Source organism: Octopus sinensis, linkage group LG3 (genome assembly GCF_006345805.1).
Source record: "Octopus sinensis linkage group LG3, ASM634580v1, whole genome shotgun sequence".
Lineage (NCBI taxonomy): Eukaryota > Metazoa > Mollusca > Cephalopoda > Octopoda > Octopodidae > Octopus > Octopus sinensis.
The window spans coordinates 163,029,651-163,056,140 of NC_042999.1; the positions used below are offsets into that span (position 1 = coordinate 163,029,651).

Genomic DNA, 26,490 nt, shown 5'->3' on the forward strand with positions numbered 1-26,490 from the left:
GAAAATTTAAATAGAAACACACACACACATCTTAGATAGAAATATAAACCATTTAGTAAAATGTCAGCTAAGAATAAATTCCAGTAAAAAGTATATTGCAATAAACAAGAAATATACACTATGAGCTAATATCATTATAATTCTCACAGAGTGTCAGCTACTATAATGCCTTAACTGACATATTAACACTAAAAAAATTTGAAGCTCTTTTTAAACAATGTATTTCACAAATTCATACACCTATCCATCTGTTTCAATCTGCTTTCAACTTCAGTTCATTCAACCAATAAGGGTCAAATGCATTAAGCTACCACTAATCTCACTCCAGTAAACTAACTACAATCACTATCAACAACTATTTCCCTGTCATAAACTACATTTCTATAGAACTCTCTATAATCATGTCATGATATTAAAGTATAGAACTAATACAAATCCTATCTATTCCAATTCCCACTATAAGAAGAAGCTCCCTTCTTTAGTCCAAGATAACACACATATCTTCTTAATTTGCTAAACTGTAAATATAATTGAAGAAGCTGAACTAGACATTTACAAAACCAATAGTAAAAAAATATAAGGTCTTTAGTAATTAAAACTTTTAGGGATAACTCTTAGGCACTAAAAGCCAGTCTTTTCACAGAAACAATGATGGGTGTCATAATGTATGATATCCATTAGTACATTAACTGCAGGACACTTCTGTGTTTGTATCCAGGTTTAGCATAAATGTAGTTGTGAAAAAGAGAAAATCTAGATACTATGAGAAGAGGATGAGGTAATGGAAGATAGTGCTAAAGAGAATATACAATATAGTATTGCTAGGAAGATCAAGAGAATTCAGAGAGAGAGAGGGAGGGAAAACACTAATCTGACATATTCATTTGTTTGCTCTAATGTGTTTTTCCGTGCTAGCATGGGTAAAATGGGAATTTTTTTTGCAGCAGGATTTTATAACCATATGCTTCTTGTCAGCAACCCTTATCAGTTCTCCAAGCGAGAAAACTTTTATTTCATGGGGTTCTGAAAATACAGAGTGACTGGTCATGATGTCAACAAAGAATATGACAAGCAAAATTGGGGGATATCAATATTCACACACACAGATTTGTGGTATGTATATATACACGCACACATATATATACATACAAAAAAAACTTTCTACATACCAAATTCACTCACAAGGCATTGATTGGCCTGTGTTTATTTAGAAGACACTTACCCAGGGTGCTGTGCAGTGGGACTGAACCTAAAAACACATGGTTGTAAAGCCAACTTCTGAAACACACTACCATGTGTCTATGCACACACAGATTATATGAGCATTTATCTCCCATGACTCTGTCCTAGAAAGGGACATGTTAACAAACAAAGATAAAGAAAAAGTAAGAAAAAAGAAAAAATGTATTTCAGTGACCAATTTCATTTCTGTACATTTTAGTGATTTCAATAAGACAGAAATTTTTGAAGTGTACTGGGATAAACGTGAGGAGGGTTTCTTTGGTGGTGGTGATAGGGAGGATTTTTGAGTCTGAGAAAAAGAGATAATGTGCATAACAGTGGTAAACATTTATATATCTATAATATAAATCCCATTCTGTCTGTGTATGTGTGTGTAAAAGATTGTAATGGTCGTATTTTTCAACTGATTTCCTTCAAGCTGGGAACATACATTACTCATGTTCCAGGGATGGTTTTAGACTCTTAAAATTTTTCACATAATGAATAATGGGTCTCCTGGGGGCAGAAAATACCCGTTCCTGGGTTACATGGAGAAGAGAGGTAACTCTTTGCAAAGTAATTTTCAGAAATTGATTGTCTTCCCTACATCCATTGGTCATAAAAAAAAAATTGCTTTTTATTCACATCTTTGAAAGTCATTTTTAAATATTTACTTTCAGTTTTCTAGCGTCAGTGACATCCATATCTCTCTATCCCTCTATATCTACCTATCTGTCTGTATCTTATTTGTCTAACTAGCTAGCTCTCTCTATATCTCACCAACTCTCTATTGTTTTCACTTGCTATTTACAAACAACAACGACAAATTACTGACAGAAAGAAGTTCACAATTACTGATGAAAGTAATTTCATACATAATTTACAAACAGAAGTAACTTCATAAATATGACTTCAATCTGTACACTTTGTCAAATTTGCCAACAAATTTCTTATTTACTTTTGCAATGTTTTGTGTTTTTTGTTGTTGACAGAATTACTGAAAAGTTCATAATTTACTGACAGTAGTAACTTCAAAAATTTCACTTAAATCCATACACTTAGTTAATTTCCCTAAAAATTTCTTAGTTATTTTTGCAACAGTTTTGTGTTTTTCTGTCATTAATAGCTTTTTTCTGGTTCCTTCGATACTGGCTCTTTGGTTCACTGACAAATTTCACTTCAACCTGTACAATACTTTATTTTCCATAAAAATTTCTTATTTACTTTCTGCCCGTTGTATTAAGAAATATAATTTCCGTTACTAAGTTATTTTCATTGTTTACTATCTTATGTACCCGTGTATTTCTGCATACGTATATAACCATGCCTAGAAGGAAAGTGTCAAATTTGTCTACAATGTCAAGGTCAGTCAAAAGAATGTCTCTGTCCAGGGAAAGAGAGCTGCAGAAAGGGAAACATACCAAGAAACGAACAAGATTTGTGCCTTACAAAAGCCAGAGCATTTCAAAGTGATGAACAGAGGTATGCATGGCTGACAAGGAATAGGATCTCCACTGATGAACGAAGAGCAGTTGCAACAGCTCAGAGAAGCAACTTTCAATTGTAATCCAGCAGAACATTAAGGAGACGACACTAGAGTTTCTGTTGGTGCAATGACAACTGAGTGCATACATTGTAAAGCAAGGATGTGACCTGGAGAGACACCTGCACTGTGCTGCAGTGGTGGAAAGGTTAAAATCCCTGCAATCCCCGAACCTGCAGAGACATTGAAGAAACTTGTCATCAACTGACCAAGATTCCAAGCACTTCGAAAACAAAATCAGACAATACAACGCTGCACTACAGATGACATCATTTGTAGCCACAAGAGATTTAACTGAGTCAGGATTCATGCAAACTATCAAGGTCTGAGGTCAGATTTATCATCACATTGGCTCTTTACTACCTCTGTCAAATGAATCCCCCAAATCGGCCTTTCTTTGTTTATAATCTGTACCTGTTTCTTGGTAATGAAATAAGCTACACAAAACATGTTTCTGAATTACATGTATTTACTTTATATACATATATGAGTTGGAACTTTCTTTTAACATTTCACTTAACGTCTATGCTTCATGCTGGCATGGGTTGGAGAGTTATTAATATAGAAAGTTTGTTTCTCAGCTACTAGCAGTTGAGACCTGCATAGTCTAGACGGCATTTTAAAATTTCCTTATTTTCTTTAACCTGGGCAACACCAGGTATTTCTGCCAGTGTGTATGTATATATATATATAACTAGACCATCATTTTAACATCCACATTCCATGCTCACATGGGCCAAACAAAATTTACTGAGGCAGATAGGCAAATTTTCTATGGCTGGATGTCCTTCCCGCCACCAATCCTTATTTGTTTTTCCCTCAGCCAAACATGTTTCTGCAGAATATTGGAAATAACTGACACTGCTTGCATGAAAGTGATGCTCATTGACAATTATCATGCAAGACAAAGAGACCCAAATATACACACACACTCATACATATATTCTTTATAATGCAAGCAGTATCTTTTGTTTCCAATATTGTGATAACACATCTGGTCATAGGGAAAATATTATCTTACCTAGAAACAAATTTTGTCTGACCCGAGCAAGAAAAAAGTGGACATTTTAACAATGATATATATATATATATATATATATATATATATATATATATATATATACACACACACACACACCCATACTCCACAACAGAAGTGTTAAGGCCATTCCTGATGAGTATTGGTTTGCAAGAGCCCTGTGCTAGTGCCATGCAAAAGTACCCAGCACACTCTGTAAAGTGGTTGGCATTAGGAAGAGTATCCGACTATAGAAACCATGCCAAATCAGATTGGAGCCTGGTGCAGCTTCTCAGCTCTGGTCAAACTGTTCAACTGATGCCAGCATGAACAATGGATGTTAAATGGTGATGATGACGATGATACATATTGATTATAAATATAATATCTACATACACTGACATTACAACATCATTATTTAAAGTTCGTTTTCCATGCTGGTATGGATTGGATGGTTTGGCAGGAGCTGCACCATGCTCTATTGTATGTTTTGGCATGGTTTCTATGATTCAATGCCCTTCCTAATGCCAACCACTTCACGGCATGTACTGGGTGCATTTATCTTGCACCATCATCAGTATTTTTACATGGCATCATCAATGCTATCAACTCTGCTGTGGTGGATAGGTTTTCTTGAATACAGCTACGTGTCAGATGCCTCAGTCTTTTGTCATCTCCTTCATAAGGCTGAGTGTCTTGAATCAGCTTCCAGTACTTTGTTCCATGTTCTCCTGTATCTTCCCCTTCCAAGCGTTCCTGCCACTTTTAGCAATCTGCACTTCTGTAGCAACTGTCTACATTCGTGTGCATGACATGACCAAACTAGCACAATCTTCTCTCTTGTACAATACATCTAATTTCTCTAAAGCCTAACTTTTCTTTCCACAGACTAGCACTCTGTTGCACATGTACACTACACATCCAGCTGAGCATACTAATTTCATTCCTCTCTAGCCTACACATGTCCTCTGCATTCAGGGTCTCCATCTCACCAGCTTGTATCATTGCTGTTTGTATATGCAAACACACACATACACACAAACATAAACATACATATCTACACACAACACATATATCTATACATATTACAGGGTCTTTGACTAAAGTTGACATTTTTGCAAAAAAAAAAAAAAAAAGGAAGAGAAAATAAAAAATAAAAGTACTTTATAAAATCAAAAAATATTAACTATATTATAGCTAGGAGATAACAGTTTCCTCAAGGTAGTTGCCCTCAGCGTCCACCAAGGCCTCGAGATGGATCTGCAACCTAGCACATGCATTCTTCACAGTGTCCTTGAGAAGATCCTAAAAAATCCTCCTTGGCTCACCAGCATGGTTGGTATCTTTCTCAACTACCCCAGACATAGAAATCCATGGGATTACAAATGGGGTGATTAGGAGGCCAGAGGTAATTTAGGAGGCTAGTGAAGTTGTAGAAATTCTCAAACACTTCTGACTCTTTCTGAAAGTATGGCAAAGAGCTGAATTCTGCTACCACACATATGGCCTTCCAGTAACCACCCCTTCTGGCCAAGATTTGACCACAATCTCCAGCAACTTCACATAACTCTGAACTGAAGCCATTTTCAGGGGATGAAAATTGATATTTAAGAGTAGTTTATATAGTTTCAACTTAGTGATAAAATGTGATTCTGGTTCAAAAACTGGAAAAACACAATTTTTCACTTTGTCCTGTTTTTGACCTCACTTGCACAAGTAATCAGACATAGAGATCAGAGGCTGGTAGTAAAATGGTACTTCAGTAGTGGATTATTTGCATGTAAGTAGGTGTAGGTTTTGTAAATACAAATAGGGGAAATAAAAGTCAAAACATGAGTAAATTATTTTTAATGGAAAAAGGATGTTAAAATGATGAAATAATAATGATGATGATGATATATACATATAATAACACCTCATTAAACTTGGCTTCACATTACATTTCATGGATGCAGGGCATGTCCACCTTGTCAGATATTCAGACACAGAGTTTGTCTCTGACACTTATATTAAATACATGTAACTCCAACCACATAGACTGAGTGTTACTTTCTTTTGCTTGTTAACTGGTGTGTACATAAATGCATGCATGCACATAGATGTATCAACAGAAACTGTTTGAAATGCAATAGTGAAACTATTAATGTATGGCTCATTAATGTATGGATGTGATAATTACTTAATCAGGTTATTTCTGGTCTTGATGCCTACAAAATAGTTATCAGTAATTACAGTATAATATGACAGACATTGGATTCCACAGTTAAAGATCAAGTATACTGATAGCTATCCTTCTCTCATACTAAGAAGGCAAGCACTAATAAAGATGAATGGGTGTTTTTCTGGTATACAGGAATGAACAGCTGATAGCTTAGAATATGCATGTGTGCGTATGCATGAGCACTATTTTACAGCCAATGAATTATATCAGTGCAGGGACATTACTTACATAAATTTTGTACTTGTTAACAGTAAGTTGAAAAAAATCTATAGTGTTTCAGAAAATAAGACTTCCATAAAAGCACCTCAAAGCTATCGTTAGTAGTTGATATTTTTCATAGAGCCTGTATATATATATAACCTAACAGTTCAACATATTTCTACTGTTATCAAGTTTATTAAAGAATATGAACTATTATGCACTGTAAAAGATCATAATTCCAAGAACTATAAATCAATATTCAGAAAAATGTATTGTGTAAAATAGATGTCAAACATGGCTTTACATTCAAATAAAATTCAAGCAGATATTAATAACTTTTCCCTAGAAGTATTAAAATTGAATATTTAATCAGGAATAATGTCATCAAGAAGAATGTCTATCAATAATTATAGTTATTACACTAATCTATGTCAGCCACTTCCAATCATAATAGAAAAATAATATATTAAATTGTTAATTTCTTCTGAGTAATAAAATGAATAAACAGTGGAGTACGGGATTTGGCAACTAGAATAGCATTTTATTTTTCTGGAATGACAGCTAAACTCCCCCCAGGCAACAAGAATTAAATGTGTGTTCAGGTAAAGAATTTATATTCTTTATATAGTGAAGAAATGGTTTTGATGAGGAAAAAATTATAAAACAAAAACAAAAAGCGTCACAGTTATTGATTGGCAAGGATTTCTAATAATCCAAGTCAACATCAACTTTATAGTAATACTTACATTTTGGATTCTGATTAGCCAAGCCTTTGACTAGAGGGTTGCTCATCATTGAAGGGTTTGGAAATACCGGATCAGGCAACAAACCCGATTTGATGCTGTTCAATACTGCTCCAGCTTGAAATGGGGAGGCCACCTTCTCCTGAAGTCCAAACAAACAAACATTGACAGCACACACAGCAGGCACATCACACAGTATCACAAACAGAACAAGATAGGGACTAATAAGAAAGAACAGTTTGGGTTTTCACAAGTATGCACACATTTAAACAGCAAACAAGGTATAAACTGAAAAAAAAACAAGAAGTGTGTAATGAAGTGAATAATTCAATTTAAAGAATGTTTTAATATTGAAGATATTTGAGATCTATTAAGTATCTACAAAACACACTTAGAGCAGGATATGAAACTCATGATCTACTATAAACTAGGAGCCCAGCACCTTCTCCCTTTGATTACTGAACTCACAACAGTCTGATAAATGTTCAAACTTGTATGGATGTGCATGCATCCATGCACACAAATCTGAAATCGGAAGTTGTAAATTTACAGCGTAAATACAAATGTACATATTGTCTCCCTTTATTTCCATTTAAAATGTATACAATTTCACATTATTGGGAAAATTTAATCAAAAAAATTTGTCTTAGTAGAATTTTAACACATTAATTCTGCTATCATGGTGAAATTAAAACTTAGCCACTGATAAAACAAATATCAATAACATTCAATGGACTGTAATTACTCCCTTTGATAGATGAATACTCAATTAGTTGAACCTGTCACCTGGTTTCAATAAATAGTTGAAACTATTTTGTATTATTTATAATTGTTAAAGCCTATTGCAATAAATTTCCCATTTCCAAACCATTTTGTATCACAATTTCTAAAACCTATTTGCTGTAAATTTCCCTTAAGAGTCACAAATTTTGCTTCATAACTTATAAAGTAACCATTGTTATAACAATTATATTTAATAAGGCCATGAGCTGGCAGAAATGTTAGCACGCCACGTGAAATGCTTAGTGGTATTTCGTCGGTCTTTACGTTCTGAGTTTAAACTCTTCCAAGGTCGTCTTTGCCTTTCATCCTTCAAGGGTCAAAAATTAGTACCAGTTGTAAACTGGGGTCGATCTAATCGACTGCCCCCAACCCCACCCCAGAAAACCAATTATATTTATTTAATATAATAAGAATTATTAGTTTTGCTATAATCATTATTATATAACAGAAATTATTATTGTGATGATTTGGCAAAGCTACAGTATTTAGTCCTACCTCCTCTATGTTACAATCAGTTACAATCCTTCTACAGTCCACTATAATTAATATATGTACTTGTTATCATTAGGATCAGAACTTGGTTTCCGAAGGCGAAACAGTTACTCAGTACACAGGTCAAGAGTTTCTATAGCTGTAAGTTCTGGTAGATATTTACAACATGGGATTCAAAGATATAAAGTCATACCCACAAGCACAACAAAATGTCAGCAATAGATCTGAACAAAAATTGGTAGTCTAATCCTTCGTACCTCTACATCTTATGCCTAACATACAAAAAATACTTTCAACAAATTACAAAATGTTGAATAACAACAGATGTTCTAAACCTTATGCTACTTTCTTTACAAAAAAATCTGTTTACAGAATATGAGAGAGCAGTCAGCATGACTCACAGTTTCCAATTAAAACTCTGTAGTATCAAGTTACAATAGTGCTATATACACATACTAAGATCACCCCAGATACCAACTAGCAAGCTGTATCTTCAAGATCGGCAGTCTTTGGGTTCATTTCGTACTTTCAAGATAGCACCAAATATAAAATCTGTCACTTAAAATCTGATACAAGCATCAAAAACAAAAAATCTTATTTTATCCCTATCAGAATTGTGAACCAGTAGTGTTTGTGATGCTGAGTTCTGTATCCAAAATGTTCACCATGTTTCCAGTCTACCAAACTGAATAATAATTTACTTAACAGTAGAGAGATCAGAAGAATGACAAGTATACAGACCCAACAATTCATATGTAATTTCTTGGATCCACACAGTTGTAGCTTAGCAAAATAAGAGGAATATGATGAAATTTTTATTACAGAGGGAAAAAAACTATATGTGAAGGAAAAAAAAGTGAGGCAAGCACACAGTAAGGTTTGTATCAATCAGCTTTGTAAAATAATTGAATGTTAGTAAAGACATAACTTATCACAAAATTTGTTCCTGTTTCCCTGTGTCAAAAAAAAAACCCAAAAAAACATATCTACACAATTTTCACTAACCAAAGACTAAAAACATGCAAAACTAGGTAAATTTTTTTGGCCTACATTCCTGCTTCTCTCACACAGGATGTCAAAAAAAGGTGGTCACAGACAGAATTGAAAATATTTAATATGTGGCCATATTATACTTTGACACAATAAACGTGAAACTAGCTCTTAGCTAATATTCATTACAGATATGTAAGTATGTAATAAAATCACACCTACATCCTAAGTGATAGTTCATTTACATTTCTTCAGTAAATAACTTGGAATTGGATTGTTTGACTTTGTATACATAATGAAATAAATGGTTCAAAAGAATTTTTCACTTAATCATTAAATGAAAAGAAAAGACAAATTCTACTCATTAAACTGATACTCACTGAACATAAAGCAAAGAAAATAAGTGAAATATCAAGGAGTAAATAGGCTAAGGTGTGAAATGTTGAATATGCAAAAAAAAAATTCTCAATATCTTGAGCTCTGAGAAAGAAAATAAAGAAAATAAAAACCTGACACTAAGAGAAAAAGCAATCATTTTCCAAAAGATTAAGAATTAATCACACAAAATTAATATCTTTGCTTAGGGGAGAATCTGATATTTATTTTCAAACAATGAACAACAATGGACATATTTTGGTCTTACTGGACTTCATCAGCATTGATCTACTCAAGCCAGCTTTAATCAGATGACATAGAATAAAATACAAATAATTTTTGGCTAGTATGATTTTTTTTTAAATAGTTCATTGTACTTTTTATCAAAGTGAAGACTAGACTACTTCCAATAAGAGAAAGAAGGAAAGAAGAGATAAAGATTATTTCTACATTGCTCCATAATTTCTTGCTTAAGATAGTGATCCACAACATTGTGTGACCTAATACAACAGAATATCAAATGGAGCTCTACACACACACTGTTTTTCAGAATCAAGTTCCTGAGGAATATTAACCCTACAATTACTTTCGAAAATAATAAAGAATATAGTAAAATAACTCTGTTGTTATTAAGTTGATATTTGGAGCATAAATTAACATGAAATTTTAATAGGAAGTTGAAATTTAGTTCACTTTGAAATGAGGTTTGTACTGTACAACAGAGGGAGGTACCGAGCAGTTAGATATCAAAGGATTAAATAATTTCTCTTCCCAAACTACATTCATCCATATTCCTCAATACTACAAAGAAAAACATCAATCAGTATGACTCACCTGAATAGTTTTTAAACAGCAACGAGAAAACAGTGAAAGAAAAACAAAACCATAAAGGCATCTCACAAAACAAAGAAAAAATTTAGTCACTAGAATAAATTACAGACCATTCAAAACATTCATTTCACACCATAAATTCCCATACACAAAACTATTTCTCTCTCTGTTACTTTTCAGCTAAGTCATTAATGAAAGAAAGCTCTAAAAGTTGTTGAAAATCTCTTAAGCTATGCTAAGGTAAGACGTTGTCAACTTTGATGATCACAACTTTTAATGCCCAAAGGTTTCGAGTCAAAATACTGTGTAAAATACATACAAATGGGAATTATCCATATTAGTTTGGACTTTAAAATAAATGTAGAAGTTTTCATTACAAAAGCAAAGATTAGTTGGAAAGATATCACAATATCTAGATATATTTAGCTGAAATAATTTCTTTGTGTAATACCATCTTTCCTCTGTAAAATATATACAATATGCATTTATATGATTACAGTGTGAATGTCTATGTGTAGCATCAATCTCAGCAATAGTTTTCATCTCTCCTGTAGTCAATGCTATCAAATTCAAACATTACTGTACTGATCAATTTATTAAGTTCTTTGTCTTGTGAATCTCTGCAGTTGCCAACTCTAAAATATTCAGGAATACAAAAATACAAGATATTTTTGAAGTGGCACAACACATAACACCTACTCAAAATGTAGAATGAAATAGAGCCTGATTAAATCATAGCAAACTAGTCGTATTTTTTTTTAAGAATTACACTCTTACAGTCTACTGATAAACATATTCAGGTTTTTAAGGAAAAGAAAACATCCAGTAAATGAGTTAACAGGTATATATCTTAATTATATATGAGCAAGTGAAAATGTAGTGAATTGCTGAAAGAGTAGATAGTCAAAAACACTACTTTCACATATTAGAAAACATTCTCGACAATTGACATTTGCCAGATCTGTTTAAGAATTGCATGCACTCAGAACAGCAATTCTAGATTAATTGCCAGGTTTTCACCACAAACATGTGCTGGGCACAATAAATGCTTTGATAACAAGAACATGTGCACTAACTATATGTGTATAATGTGTGTGGGCAAAGAGAAAAGAAAAAGAGAGGGATGGAAGAAGAGAAGGAGCTATGGGAAGGGTAAAACAATAATATATAAAATTTGATAGAACAAAACGGTATTGAAAAACAAACTTAACAAGAGACATGAAAATAAGATGGAAAGATAAAGATTGAGAAAAGGAACAGAAAATTAAACAAAGTGGCTGGATGAAAGGGAGAAAAATGAGAATAATGATGGTTTTAAGTAATATGTGTTGAAATACAAAGTTTAGAAATTAAATCCATTTAAGCACTAACTAACTATTGAAAAGCTGTAACATCTGCCTCACCAGTTATAGAATACGCAGAGCAATGTTACAGACATGTATATATGTAGCATCAATCTCAGCAATAGCTTAAGTTTTTATCAAAACTATAAAGTAAGCTTTACACTGAGTTATGGAGTGGCTATAAATAAATTTAAGTAAAATACTGAGAAAGGGAGAAAACAAAGACAATAGGTATGACATTAAGACAAGATAATAAGAACAATACAAAAGAAAAGTTACAGCAGACACTAAGATAAAGGGAGGAGGCTTAATAGTAAAAGAGAACCTGTAAAAAGTTGAGAAAGAGAATCAAGGGTTGAGAGACAGAACTGAGCTGAGAGATACAGAGACAAGAATAGTGATACAAAAGTTACAAGAAACACAGAGAGAGAGAGAGAGTCAAGAGTTAGAAGACACACAAAGAGAGGCATTACAAGAGAGAGAGAGAGAGAAAAAGATGAGATATATCAGAGATAGAGAGAGAGAGAGAGAGAGAGAGAGAGAGAGAGAGAGAGGAGTTATAATTGGCACAGAGATGAGAGCAAGAAACAAGGACAAGTGCCACAAGACACAGATACACATGTTACATGGACACAGAAGAGATGAAAATTTTGATAGAGAGATGAGTATTACAAAAGGGATGAGAAACAAGGGTTGTTAGTTACATAGATAGATAGTGTGAGAGAGATAGTGTGTATGAGAGAGAGAGATTAGAAGTGTAGAAAGCAAGAGTTATGGTCATATATGAGAATATAAGAATTACAAGACAGACAGACAGACATGCCCCCACGAAAGAGAGAAATGAGTAGTGAATTCCATGAAATAAAAAAAAAAACATTGTTTCTGGCCAACATTTATGTTCAGGTCTTCCTATGATATATGGCATAAGATTTATGGGGATGATGTGTAAAACAGGCTACAACAGTGTCTTTTCTGAGGTTATTGGCAATGTATGTGAAATGGTACTGATGAGGGACTATAATCAGCCCACAAGTTTGAATCACTGAGATTTTTCACTGTTACACAACACTCCCACACCACTCAGACAATACAAATTTTGATATTCAATGAATGTAACAAAAAAGTAGTATAAATTAGGATAGTGGATAGAGAAAGGTGATGAAAAGGCAAGGAAAAATAGGGGTGTGTTAACTGATGAAACAAAAGAAATAATCATATATTGATTATTATTTCCATCCTTACAATGTATTAAGTGAGTATCTTTAGCTAGGAAAAAAGTTACACTGAAAAGGAAACGCGATCCAATTGTAGCTAACAATTTTACATCCCAACTAAAATCAATATCATAAGATCAATAAGCATTAAAACTAAATAAATAGCAGAATCTTTATTGACACAAAAGCCATTTTTCACCTACTGCTCAGGAGCTGTCAGCAAAATTGTTCATCTGACTTGTATAATATCAGTTTTTTTTTCTCTACTGCAAAAACATGATGATATTAGAAACTTTACTGCTACTATTATCTTTTCACGATCAAATGCCACCTAAATCAAGTTTTACATAATGGTGGAAATGCAACACATTAAAAATGCATTTTTCCTTTTGTCCCTCTTCTTGAGAATATTAAAAAAAAAAAAAAAAAACATTTTCTAAGTTGCCTATTGCCTTTAATCAACATAAATAACAACAAACATAAAAATCATACACTATTATTCTGAACATATTCTGAGAGCTTGCTAGGGGTACTAGGTCTGTGGGTAGACCGCTCTTACGGTACAAGGATGTTTGCAAAAGGGACATGAAGGCCTGCAACATCAGTATTAGCGGTTGGGAGGCAGTTGCCGGCAACCGTGGAGACTGGCGACGTACCGTAAGAGAGGGAATACAAAGGAGTGACAGAGAGAGTGAGGAGAAATGGAAAGACAAGAAAAGACGTCAACAAGAAACTATGGCATTACAACCAGTCAGGAACAGTCTTCGCTACATTTGCGGTACCTGCCAGAGGGAGTGTTTGCCCAGGATAGGACTACACAGCCACAGCAGGAAATGTATCAGGACATGAAATGTAAAAGCCGGACTAGACTACTTTATGTGCAACTCCATTGTCTCCCGAGACAAAAAGGATGCCAACCAACATTCTGTGACAACCATGACACAGAGAGACAGATCTTCAACTTATAAATCCTCAACAATTAACTGAACATATCAGTCTATAAGTTGGCAAATGCACAGATAATTGAAAGCCTAGCTAGATGATTAACTGTCATTGTTGGAAAAGTCTAGCAGATCAAGGTTGACCTATGGCTAAAGAACATACACCACAATTCTTCCTTTAAATTTCATACCTATCTGGAGAAAGCAAAAAGAAATTATTCCAGTGTACTGTCCAGATACTAAGTCACATTATTCAGTTATACTACTGTTGGTGGTAGATGAAAACTTATCTTGATACAGCTGAATAAGATGTGTCTATCTTGCAATCATCAACTACAAATCATGTACTAATGTACTGAAATCGCAATTTCTGTGAAAATTTCTGTTCAATGAAACAATGAGGATAATGGAAAGTTACCGCAAATACTAAACTTTGATCCCTGATCTTTCTTACGCTACACATATAAATTACAATTATATATGAACCAGAAAATTTACTTCCAGATTGTATCCCAAAGATTAGCCTTCTTTTCAAGGCCAGAAAGTGCTTGTCCTGATCAATTATATTCTACAAAACTCAGTTTAGTCCTAGATCTGAGACAATGCTACTGTTATAAACAAAAGGGTCCAAAAGAAATCTATCTGGATCACAGGCATAGATACACTCAACAACACCCTACAACCTCTCTTCTACAGATATGCTATTACCTCACTGCTTGTCCTCCTCCCACAATGGACTTATTCTTTTAAACTATCTAGTTACTAGAACATTCACCCAAGCCTATCCAAATGAACACCTGCCTCTTCCCATCACCCTTATTATGTCTCACGGCCCAGGCATAACACTTAACCACTTTGCCCAGTCATTCTTATTCTGAACATTGATCTTCTGGATTACTCTTGCCATCCACATTGTCCGTAGAGATAATTCATTTACAGATGCTCAAGCTAAATATAAGCACATCAATATTACTAGCCTTTGAGGGCCAGCAAATGCCATGACTAAGCAAGAAACATTTAAGGCTCAGATAATTGCTCCAATTGCACCCTAGCAACTACATTCTTCATGAAAGAACTGCCACCAATATAAAATATTCTCTCAAGAGACTTTCTTATTTTTCTTTCTTAAGCAATTATTATTTAACTAGTTTATCCTTTAAAATACTTAAAATCTGAAAAGCTCACATGCAACGAAAATAAAATACTTTTAAAACATTTTTAGGATTTGTTTGTCCTATAATGATTCCGAAAGTTCAAATATTTGTTAAAGCCGGATGCAATATTTTTGTCGATAAACATGTTCTTCAATTGTGAAGTGCAAGTGGCACACATTATTCACCAAGGTAGAATGAAGCAAGAACAATAATTATTGTTCAAATTTATAATGTTGTATAATATTCCTGGCTCTCTCAATGGTATTTTTGATATAAACAAAAAAGACTACAACCAAGAACTTGAAAGCTTTCTGTTGTAAGTGGCCTCAGTTTAAATCAAGAAACAACTTTTTTAATTCTATTTAATATTTAAGAAAATTTTTTATAAGGCTAAACATACAAAATAACCCCATTATATAACTGGCACTCTAGCCCAACAGAATTTGAAAGTAAATGAACAAATCAAAATAGTTAAGTTATTTAGTCTACTATATCTACCAACTCCTCACATGTGCCTAGATAATGGCCACAAACTTGATGGGAAAAAAATATAACTGAGTAAACGGACTTGAATATGATTTACACTCAGAATGTATAAAAATGAAATAAGATATTGTAGGCATTTAGCCCAGCAGTTGACCATTTCTGTTCACACTTTTTATGAGCTTTTCAACAGATACAATAACTCAAAACTTGCATGGATTATTTTTCGCAAGAACATTTCTGATATAAATGAAGAAATGGTTTAACTATAAATTGAAACTGGGTTTCAGACTTGGCTCTGGTGAAGGCAACTTCAACTACAAAGTTCCATAGCAATTACACTATAATTATAGAGAATACCACATCTATAAAGTTTACGATGCCATGATTAGTGCTAATTTAAGCATCACGAGAAAGAGCAAGGATATTGGGTTGGATTTGAACTACTTACTATACAAATAACTATATACATGCAGCCAAACTGCTGTTGTATTAGAATTAAGACAAAAGACATTTAGTACAGTTTTTAATAACTAACTTTCATGATAGTTTTGTCAAAAGAGTGATTTTATTAGAATGAGAAAAAACAAAAAATACCTTCTGCTGAACAATCTTGTTATAAATGGACACTGCAGATGAACCTGGAATGCAGAAAGACACTGCAACTTTCTTGGTCTCAACTTCTGTATCTCTCATGCATTTCCATGTAGCCTCGGCAGCTTCTGCAGTTGCATATTCAACGATAGCACACTCTTGAGATTCATTCTCTTTCATAACAATCTGGAAAATAAATTCTATGTTAAAGCTTTGTATATATATATGAAACACAGACAGTAATAGATAAACACTGACAGATTGGAGACAAAGAATCTAAGATTATCCATTGAATTAGAGCTATCAATAGAGTAAAACATAAGTGGGGAAATCAGTTATATAAGAATTAGTTGAAGCACAGATGAGAAAAGACAGATTACTTGCATACTTGATGAAAAGACATGGGGTGAGGTAGTTGGAACTGATATGAAACAAAATCACATATGAGAGAGAGAGAGAGAGAGAGAGAGATTTTATTAACAAAAGAAACCGTGTTAATCTGGACACTTAAAGAGAGCAGGCAGAATGGTTTTATTGCTCTACATACAAGTCAGACAAGCCTGTCTGACAGCACTTGCATACCTGTAGAGTTTTTCTCAAACTAATAGTTCTTGGTAGCACTGCCAGGCTAAGGACTTCAGGAAATTATCCCTGGTGGTTCTTGATTAGTAAGTCCTATGAACAGACTAGCCAGTTTGTTTGTGTCAAAGTTCAGTGCCTCCTTCAGAATGTTATCACTTTTCCCTATCACTAATCCTTTGTAGATGGGAGGTGGAGGTCACTAACTTTGGTCTTTGAGAAGGTTGGTTGGTTCAGCCTCTTTGTTGATGAAGAAAGGTCTTCCTAAGGTTTTTTCCAGGCTTAAACAAAAAGGTACAATAACTGCAGTACATTTAAGTTTGAGAAATGCTTGTCGAAGCCCTCCCCTCTTGTGACAGTGTTTTGTTTTCTAATACCTCCTGCATTAGATCACTGATGCTCTTGTAAAGTGTACATGGTTTTATGTACTGTTGTACTTGATTTTTAGCACTTTTATTTTTTCAGCTGTAGTTTTATTTGCAATACCGTGACTAAGTAATAAACATTTTATTTTCAAACAATTGCTCCAACTGCAACGAAGCAACTACATTCTTCATGATAAAACTGCCACCAATATAAAATATTCACCCCCAAAGACTTTCTTATTTTTCTTTCTGAAATTATTTCTGTAATTATTATTTAACTAGTCTAGTTTTTGTTTAATACTTCCTTTTCAGCTGTGGTTGTATTTGTGAGTATTGTTTTTCATAGTTGTTGGGGTTTTTAGGTGATGGTGTTGGATGGTTCAAAGATTTTCTGTTTTGTCATGGCTTTGGGGTGGGTTTTTTTAGAATTGATTTTCCTCTATGCCATGACATATTTTTAGCAACAGATTCATATCCACTAAGTCTGTGTCATGAGTAAAGAAGTGGATTGGTACATGTCTGTGTCACTGAATTATTCTAAGTTGTTGGACCTATAGTATCCCTCCAGCCAGTAGGAATGATAGTTGTGGAGTAACTGATCCCTGGTTCACACTGCTCATCTCTGCCACTACTGTTATTAGTGTTGTTGCTGAGGTTGGTTTTCACTGCAGTTGTGATGTTGGTAGTAGTGCAGGCCTTCTTCCATCTCCCTTATGTTGTAAGCAGAAGACTTTTAAATAAGAGCTGCTCCTAGAAGTGTGGCATCTAGGTTTTCTGCTTTCCACTGTGACTGTGAGTTGTACCTTGTTCAGCAGCTCAATAAGGCTCTTGTCCAGTGTTTCCAGCTTCACCAAAATCAATATCTCCAACCCAAAATGTTGAAGAAAATATTAACATGAAATTTTAACTGATTTTTATATCAAATTAAAGCAAAAACCTTCCTTTTCATGACAGTATGATTTCTAACACAGCTTGAAGTTATAGCATTTAAACACATTGAATTAGAAAGAGGGCTACCATTCAGCAGTCACAAAAAAAGAAGAGAATAAAATCACATCCAGAACTTTCAAATTTTATATAACTTTTCTTGGAAAATATTTATTTTGATATGAAAATAATTAAGCAAAAAGTGTGTTTTTGTGTGTTGAAACTATGCTTGTCTCTATTGTATGGTGTTCTGTAGTGATACTTAATAGCAAGTCAGTCAAACTGGTCCCAGTACTTCACTGGTACCTTGAATGTAAAGAGCCAGAACAAATGTCACAGATCATTTTGTCCAATGCTTTAACAATTCTACCAATTCACTGCTCTCAAAAATTATAATACTAAATTTTTACATAGGCACAAAACTGAATATTTCGGGGAAGAAAACAGTCAATTACATAAACTCAAGTACTTGACTGGTACTTATTTTATCAGCACAAAAGGATAAAGATAAAGTTGGCCTCAGTGGGATTTGAACTCATAATATAAAGAACTATAATGAATCTTTTGCAGCCCAGAAATTTAGAAAAGTATTACATGAAACTAAACTTAAAAGGGAAGTAACTGAAAAAACAGGCCGATGCATAAAGTCACAATCATGTCGTACTCATTGAAGAAAAATATTATACTGACAACTGCATAATGCACACAAACAACAGAAAATAGCAAAACTAGAAATGTGATTTATGGAATGGTAGTATAACCTATATAAGAAAAAAACCACAACCTGTATAAGAAAAATGTATCACAGAATGCACCATCCGTCCGTGGCCGTTTGCCAGCCCCGTCTGGCACCTGTGCGGGTGGCACGTAAAAAGCACCCACTACACTCACGGAGTGGTTGGCGTTAGGAAGGGCATCCAGCCATAGAAACACTGCCAGATCAGACTGGGCTTGGTGCAGCCTTCAGGCTTCCCAGACCCCAGTTGAACCGTCCAACCCATGCTAGCATGGAAAGCGGACATTAAATGATGATGATGATGATGATGAATATGACAAGATTAAAATGAAAAGAAACAAACATTCAAAATCTACTGTTTACAGAAACACAAGAAGTCAGTAAAAGAAATGGTGAAGTATAAATTCCTTCTATTCACCCAAAAAGAGCAAAATTGCAAATGATTTCAGAGGTTTTAGGAAAACTGGAAGCAGAATCTGACTTTCCCTTCAAGCACTGAACCGAAAGAATGAAGTAACAATTCATAATCATTACCAACATACAACAGTAACACAAGAAAAAAGATAAAATAAGATTCAAACTGCATGTAAAGAGAAGTAAACAAATATAGAAATAAACAGAACCAAAACTCACATAACTGCCATACAGATGGGACAGACAGTGTAACATAAGAAATATCCACTGGGTAATTTGAACCCGTTAAGAAAGTCACAGAAACAAAAATGTGATGAACATTTCTGAGAATATAACTAAAAACAAAGAGTGAACAACAAGGTGTGTGTTAATAGCTCTTAATATGATTTTCCAAAGATATAACGATATTTATTCTAGCATAAGAAATTGATTATGCGATGTTGTTAGGCAGTAAAGTGAAGATCGCAATCAATGAAATCAGAGACAAAAATGGTTTTGCACTTCTCAATGGAAAATCAACACGTCAATCATCTTGGTCCTTTGTCATCATCTCTACAAGGCTCAACACAAGGAGATAAACTTTCACCACTTTGATTCATGTCTTCCTGGCTTTCCTTCTTCCACAAGCTCCATCAACATTTAGCAACTGGTGCTTCTCTATAAAACTGTTCTCTCCATATACATCACATAACTACCAGCTTGGTCTTCTTAGCGCACAGCATCTGATGCCTCCTATGCCCAATTTTTCTTTCAACACATTTGAATTTTGCTGTACATGCACATTAATGTTCATATCAGCTTCATTTCTTTGTAGTTTTCAGATATCCTATATAATCAGGACCCCTATCAAAGGTTTTCTCTATGTCAAACTGTCCAGCCCATGCCAACATGGAAAACGGACGTTAAATGATGACTCACCAGGTCCTATCAAGCTTCCTCTAACTTTCACCTTCCAAACACCTATCTCTCTATTGCCCTTCTAACAATGGCACTATTTAGATGCTGCAATCAAATGACAGCAGAATATCCACATATTTCATCCCCCCTTGTGCTACTAGTCACCTCCTTCTCTCCTTGCAAAAATTTCCTTTAACATCTATCCCTTCCCACTTTGTTTTCCACTAATCAGCTCTTTCTTTGCTTCAAGGTATTTCTTCCTTTTCTCTGATCTACATCTTATGATTGCCGTAATTCATCTTTAACACTCATATCTGCTGCCAATGCATCTTTCCAAAATCTAAATACCTCTGACATTTATCCATATGCTGGTATATTTCTATCTCTCCCCACTCTCCTATCCAGCACATAATCTCCCGACACATCTCTTTTACTGCTTCTCTGCCCTTCCTGTGCTGTCATTACCCTCCTCTTTCCTGAGCTCTTTTCTTTGCCATCGACCACTCTCCTACACTTGTACATTATTCACTATATTCTCCTTTACTCCCATCTCCAATTACCTGCCACTCTCTTCTCACTTTTGTGAACTTAACCACTCTTCTTACTCATTTTCATTTTGGCCTCTGAACAGATGTATCTTTCTTCTCCTTTACTCTAACTCTGCCACAGTGTGGCCATATGGCTTAGTAGTTTGCAGTGCACCCTCAAAACCCACACCCACAAACTATACCAGAAGTCTTTTTTATGGAAATCTTGTATACTGGAAACTTTTATTAAAAGCTCTCTTCCACCTCTCTCCTGCCAGCATCAGCTCACCAGCAGCAACAGTACTACAATACAATACGAGGATAAGCTAGCATGTTTGCATTGGAAACAGGACAAATATTCTTGCTAGTGGGTTAATTATTGGCACTATTTTATCCTTATACAAACAATGTTTTATACCGCACTGTCTAGATCTCTCTTCATCTCATGAACGTGAAAAATGCGAAGTGAATGAATGATGTTAAATCGAACACAGATGAAATCTACATATGTCCGGCAAACAACCATGCAAACCTGTTTTTTCAAATGCAGAATGCTGCCCCACATCCCTGTCTCCTCTTGCCACCCCTTCCTCATCCTTTGAATTGGCTCACTCAGAATGGGCACATTGAAATGTAGGTCTGGTGAGATTGTTGAGAAGCTGGATTGACATAGATGTGTGTTGCATTCAAGAGTTAAGGTGGAGAGGAGCTTCTGCTAGGTTCCTCAGACAAAAACAAAGGTATAAAATCTTCTGAGTAGGCAATAGTGATGGGGTTGGTGATGTGGACATACTTCTTGCTTGGTAAGGCAATCAAGGTAGTCAGAGCATAGTCTTGCATTGTATGTAGGACCAGCACAAGTGCATTGTACGTGGCATCAGCACAAGTGCATTTTACATGGTACCAGCATCTGCAAGACAAAGACCTCTTGATTGGAAGAAAGAGTGGGGGAATGACCATAAAGGACATACCTGTATGTATGGATAGCTGCAATTTTACATAGCTTGACCTGTCTTCTGAAGCACAGTAAATTGTAAGAAGTCCTAGTCCCTTGTCCTCTTTTCAGTGAGGCTCAGTATCTTAAAATCCCTTCTCATCATTACTTTGCCCCAGATCTTCCTAGGTCTACCCCTTCCACAGATTCCCTCCACAATTAGAGATCAGCACTTCTTTATGCAGAGATAGACAAGAATGAGGTAAGAGAGAAGGAAGAGGCAGAAAGTGAAGTGGGTAACAGAAAACAAGACGATGAAAAAGAGGAGTATTGAAGTTTGCAGGGAAAAGAGGCAGCAATATTACATTAAAGGGAATAAAAAGGGAAGAGAGCATAATATGAAGAATAAGGAAGTGGAGGCTCAGTCATAAAACTGGTGATTATGTGAAGAGTTATGATGGGACTAAAAGAGGAATGGGAAATAAAGTTCAAGGGTTGAATTTTGACTAAACTGCGAAAATTAGCATGAAAATAAAAGGGTAGAAGTAGTGATGATGATGGCTGAGAATGGCTAGTTAATTAGTAGTGTGAGGAAATAAGGACATGGGAGACGCTTGTCAGTGATGAAGAGTACATGAATATATGAAGTAAATAAAAGCAATTTAAAAATGAAAAGAGTAAATAAAAGAAATATAACAGGTACAAAGTGATAGTGATTTGTCGTACCTGGCAATAAATGGGAGCCTGGTTTGTAGAGAACATATCCTTTAACTTAGCTGTATCCTTGAAGTTTTTTGGTAAACCATCAATAAGAAGACATTTTGAGTTCAACTTGTCATAAGAAGCCACCAAATTTTCCTCAATGAAATCACATGCCAGAAGATTATTCTTGTATTTCTGACAGTTCAAACCCTCTTTAATACAAGTGGACTTTTCCTTATTGTGGCAATATTCAAATATAGCATAATTTTTGCTTTCCCCTAAAATTAGAAAAAAAAAAAAAAAAAAATGAAATGACCACAAAGAAAAAAAGCTTAAGAAATTGAATGTGAAATCTTAACAGCAACCTTAAAAAGTATTTACCCATAGGTTTTAACTTTTACTTAAAAGAAAACCAAGGACCTGATAATAGTTTTCTCCTGTCTTTATTCCCATTTTGTTTAGCATGTGACCCTAATTTTCGATTCATGACAGTTCTTGTAGTCAAATTACTTCCTGCCTGGTGATATTGCTTTTAGTAAGACCTCAACATTTTTTCATTTACAAATAAACAAAAGAGATCTCTTCAAGTTTATATTATAATGGAAAGTCATCATCATTATCATCATCGCTAATCTTCCATAGTGACAAAGAGTGGAAAGATGACAGGATCCAACAAGCCAGAGGACTGCATCAAGCTCCAATGTCAGCTTTCAAATGGTTTCTCTGGTTAGATGCCCTTCTTAATGCCAACCATTACCAATACATAGAGTGTACTGCGTGCTTTTTTCCTAATACAAACACCAGTGGGGTCACCATGAAACTTGCAAGACAAAGAAGCCCTCATGACTGAGTGAGGTTATAATAGAGAGAGAGAGAGGTGGCTTTATGCCAGGTATTGAGATGCTGAAGCAGCATATAGATAGACAGACACAAGTGTCTCACAATAGAAGAAATATAAGGAGTAGCTAGAAAGATAATGATGGTGGTGATGAGGTGTCAGAGCATACTCTCAAGGTACAAGAATGTGAGTTAGTATAATATAGAATATGGACAAAGAATCAGGAAGGGTCAATGAAGTTCTTATTAGAATATATTTTAAAAAGTATATATTAAAAATCCTTTTAAGTTTAATAAAGAAAATAAAATAACCTAAATTTTAAGCTGACTATTATTGAATTAAAAACCCTACATTTGCTTCACTGATCTGAAAGCAAAAGTGAAGACGAAAACCTTAATATCATTGTTTCTTGTGCAAGACCGGCAGCTACCATAAAACTAAGTAAAAGAGTATTGCAACAAATCAATGAAATCATTTCTATCATCCATTATTCATCCACATAGCCTTCAATATTATCAAACAATTCATCATTTCTTTAAGTTGTGAATTATTACCATTCAATTAACACTAAATATCATGACCAAGAAAAAACAAATTTAATAGATAATGTAACTATAAAATCTAAGGCTAAAAACAGCAGTAACCATTAATAAATATACTACCAACAGAAACTAAAACATGAAATAGTTCAAATTATAAAAAGAACCCTAAAACAATACGCACCAGTTTCTTCACAACGCATCAGAAAGAATTTTTCCATTGGTCCATATGTGAGCAGTAACTTATGAACTTCCATTTCCAAACAATCTTCAGGGAGATTCGTAAGACACAACATTTTATCACTAGGGTGCAAACTAACAGTAACATCAGTGTCAAGTAGTTGTTTACCACTCAGCTGTTCCACAATCTCTTCAGCATCTTCACCATTCATAAGAGTAACAATAGCTGTAAAGACAGTAATTCAAAAGAATGAACATCTTTGATGTTTACACCATTCAACAGACATCCTACAGAAAAAAAAAGTTTTATTAATTCATAATAATGATCTCTTAGGCGCAGGAGTGGCTGTGTGGTAAGTAGCTTGCTAACCAACCACATGGTTCCAAGTTCAGTCCCACTGCGTGGCATCTTGGGCAAGTGTCTTCTGCTATAGCCCCGGGCCGACCAATGCTTTGTGAGTGCATTTGGTAGACGGAAACTGAAAGAAGCCTGTCATATATATGTATATATATATATATATACGTGTGTGTGTGTTTGTCCCCCTAGCATTGCTTGACAACCGATGCTGGTGTGTTTACGTCCCCGTCACTTAGCGGTTCGGCAAAAGAGACCGATAGAATAAGTACTGGGCTTACAAAGAATAAGTCCCGGGGTCGAATTGCTCGACTAAAGGCAGTGCTCCAGCATGGCCGCAGTCAAATGACTGAAACAAGTAAAAGAGTAAAGAGTAATATTCAAACCATTCAATATTAATTTAAGGTTTACTGGTTTCAAACATTAAACTGTGACTATGAAGGGACAGCAGATTCAAAGGTGTAATTGACTACATCAACTCCAATATTGGTTTTACAGAAGGCAAAGTGAACCCGAGTGACAACCAAATACAAAGTATTTTGCTGATACCCTACTAATTTTGCCATCTACCACCTAATGACCAAAATAACGTGGTGGTGGAACAATGTTGTTGACAGGGCTATTAGAGAAAAGAAACAGGCTTGGAAGGACTGGAAGAACGGTGGTAGCAGGGAATTGTATTAGACTGTCAGAAGGGAAGCTAGGAGGCAGGTTTATTTAGCCAGAGGGGAAGCAGATAAGAAAAAATTTGCCAATGTTCTGCGCCGTGAGGATGAAAGACTTGAGGTATTTCATGTTGCAAGACAGTGTGTGGGAGAGAAATGTGTTTGCATGGGTGATGGTTCACTTGCACTAAACGAGGCTGCAAAGAGAGAGGTTTGGAGACGCCACTATACAAGGTTGCTGAATAAAGAAAATGAATGGGAGAAAGAGAGTCTGCCGAATGTCGACCCAACAGAGGTACCTGCTATCCGAGTTGACAGTACCTTGGCAGATAAAGCAATTAAGAGTATGAAGACAGGGAAAGCCCCTGGCCCATCAGGAATCACTGCAGAGATGATCAAAATATCTGGCAGTGTTGGCTATAGTCTAGTCACCCATATAGTTAACCAGGTGATACATGAAGGTGTCATACCCAATGACTGGTGTAGCAGCACTATAGTCAAGTGCTAGAAAGGAAAAGGTGACGCTTTAGATACAAATAATTACAGAAGTATCAAGTTGTTAGATCAGGTAATGAAGATCATGGAGAGGGTCATAGCCCAACTAATTACAGAGAGAGTCAGTTTGGATGAGATGCAGGTTGGGTTTGTGCCAGGGAAAAGCACCACTGATGCTATATTTCTGGTAAGACAGCTGCAGGAGAAATACCTAGCCAAAGATAAACCTCTGTACCTGGCTTTTGCTGACATGGAGAAAGCCTTTGACAGGATCCCCCGATCCCTTATCTGGTGGTCAATGCGGAAACTAGGGATAGATGAGTAATTAATGAGAGCTATACAAGTCATGTTCAGGGACGCTGTCAGTAAGGTGAGGGTTTTTATTTTAATGTTTTCGTTTCTCATTGTGTTCAACGTTTGTTTGATGTCCTGTACCCATATTTGCATGTATATATACATATAGATGTAGGTATGTACATACATATATGTATATATGCATATATTTATATATTATCTATATTATTATATGATCGAATGCCACGCATCCTTTTTGAAGTAAGTTTTTTTATATATATGCATGTATATATATATGTGTATATTTATGTATATATAGATATGTATATAAATGTATGTATATATATATATATAGACGAGTGATTAATGAGAGCTATACAAGCCATGTTCAGGGACGCTGTCAGTAAGGTGAGGGTTTTTATTTTAATGTTTTCGTTTCTCATTGTGTTCAACCTTTGTTTGATGTCCTGTACCCATATTTGCATGTATATATACATATAGATGTAGGTATGTACATACATATGTATATATATATATATATATATATATATATATATATATGTACAGGTATACATATAATATATCATCATCATCATCATCATCGTTTAGCGTCCGTTTTCCATGCTAGCATGGGTTGGACGGTTCTACTGGGGTCTGTGAAGCCAGAAGGCTTCATCAGGCCCAGTCAAATCTGGCAGTGTTTCTACGGCTGGATGCCCTTCCTAACGCCAACTACTCCGAGAGTGTAGTGGGTGCTTTTTACATGCCACACGCACAGGTGCCAGACAGAGCTGGCAAACGCCCACGAACGGATGGTGCTTTTTATGTGCCACCGGCACGAGGGACAGGCGAGGCTGGCAACGGACACGAAACGGGGCGGTGCTGGCAACGGTCGC

General features: G+C 35.1%; 1 protein-coding gene across 7 annotated transcripts in view; it reads right to left on the minus strand.

Moving 5' to 3' along the window:
* Nucleotides 1-26,490, minus strand: part of LOC115209403 (ribonucleoprotein PTB-binding 1) — a 102,804-nt gene that overhangs the window by 48,867 nt on the left and 27,447 nt on the right. For all 7 annotated transcript variants that reach the window (XR_004998419.1, XM_036501574.1, XM_036501573.1 and 4 more), the window contains 4 exons: nucleotides 23,790-24,011; nucleotides 22,253-22,506; nucleotides 16,151-16,333; nucleotides 6,951-7,089 (listed from right to left, as the gene is read on the minus strand). Coding sequence is in view for 6 of the 7 variants with exons in the window: in XM_036501574.1 (XP_036357467.1) it covers nucleotides 6,951-7,089; nucleotides 16,151-16,333; nucleotides 22,253-22,506; nucleotides 23,790-24,011 (798 nt within the window). In the remaining variant the exon portion in view is untranslated. The remainder of the gene's footprint in view (nucleotides 1-6,950; nucleotides 7,090-16,150; nucleotides 16,334-22,252; nucleotides 22,507-23,789; nucleotides 24,012-26,490) is intronic.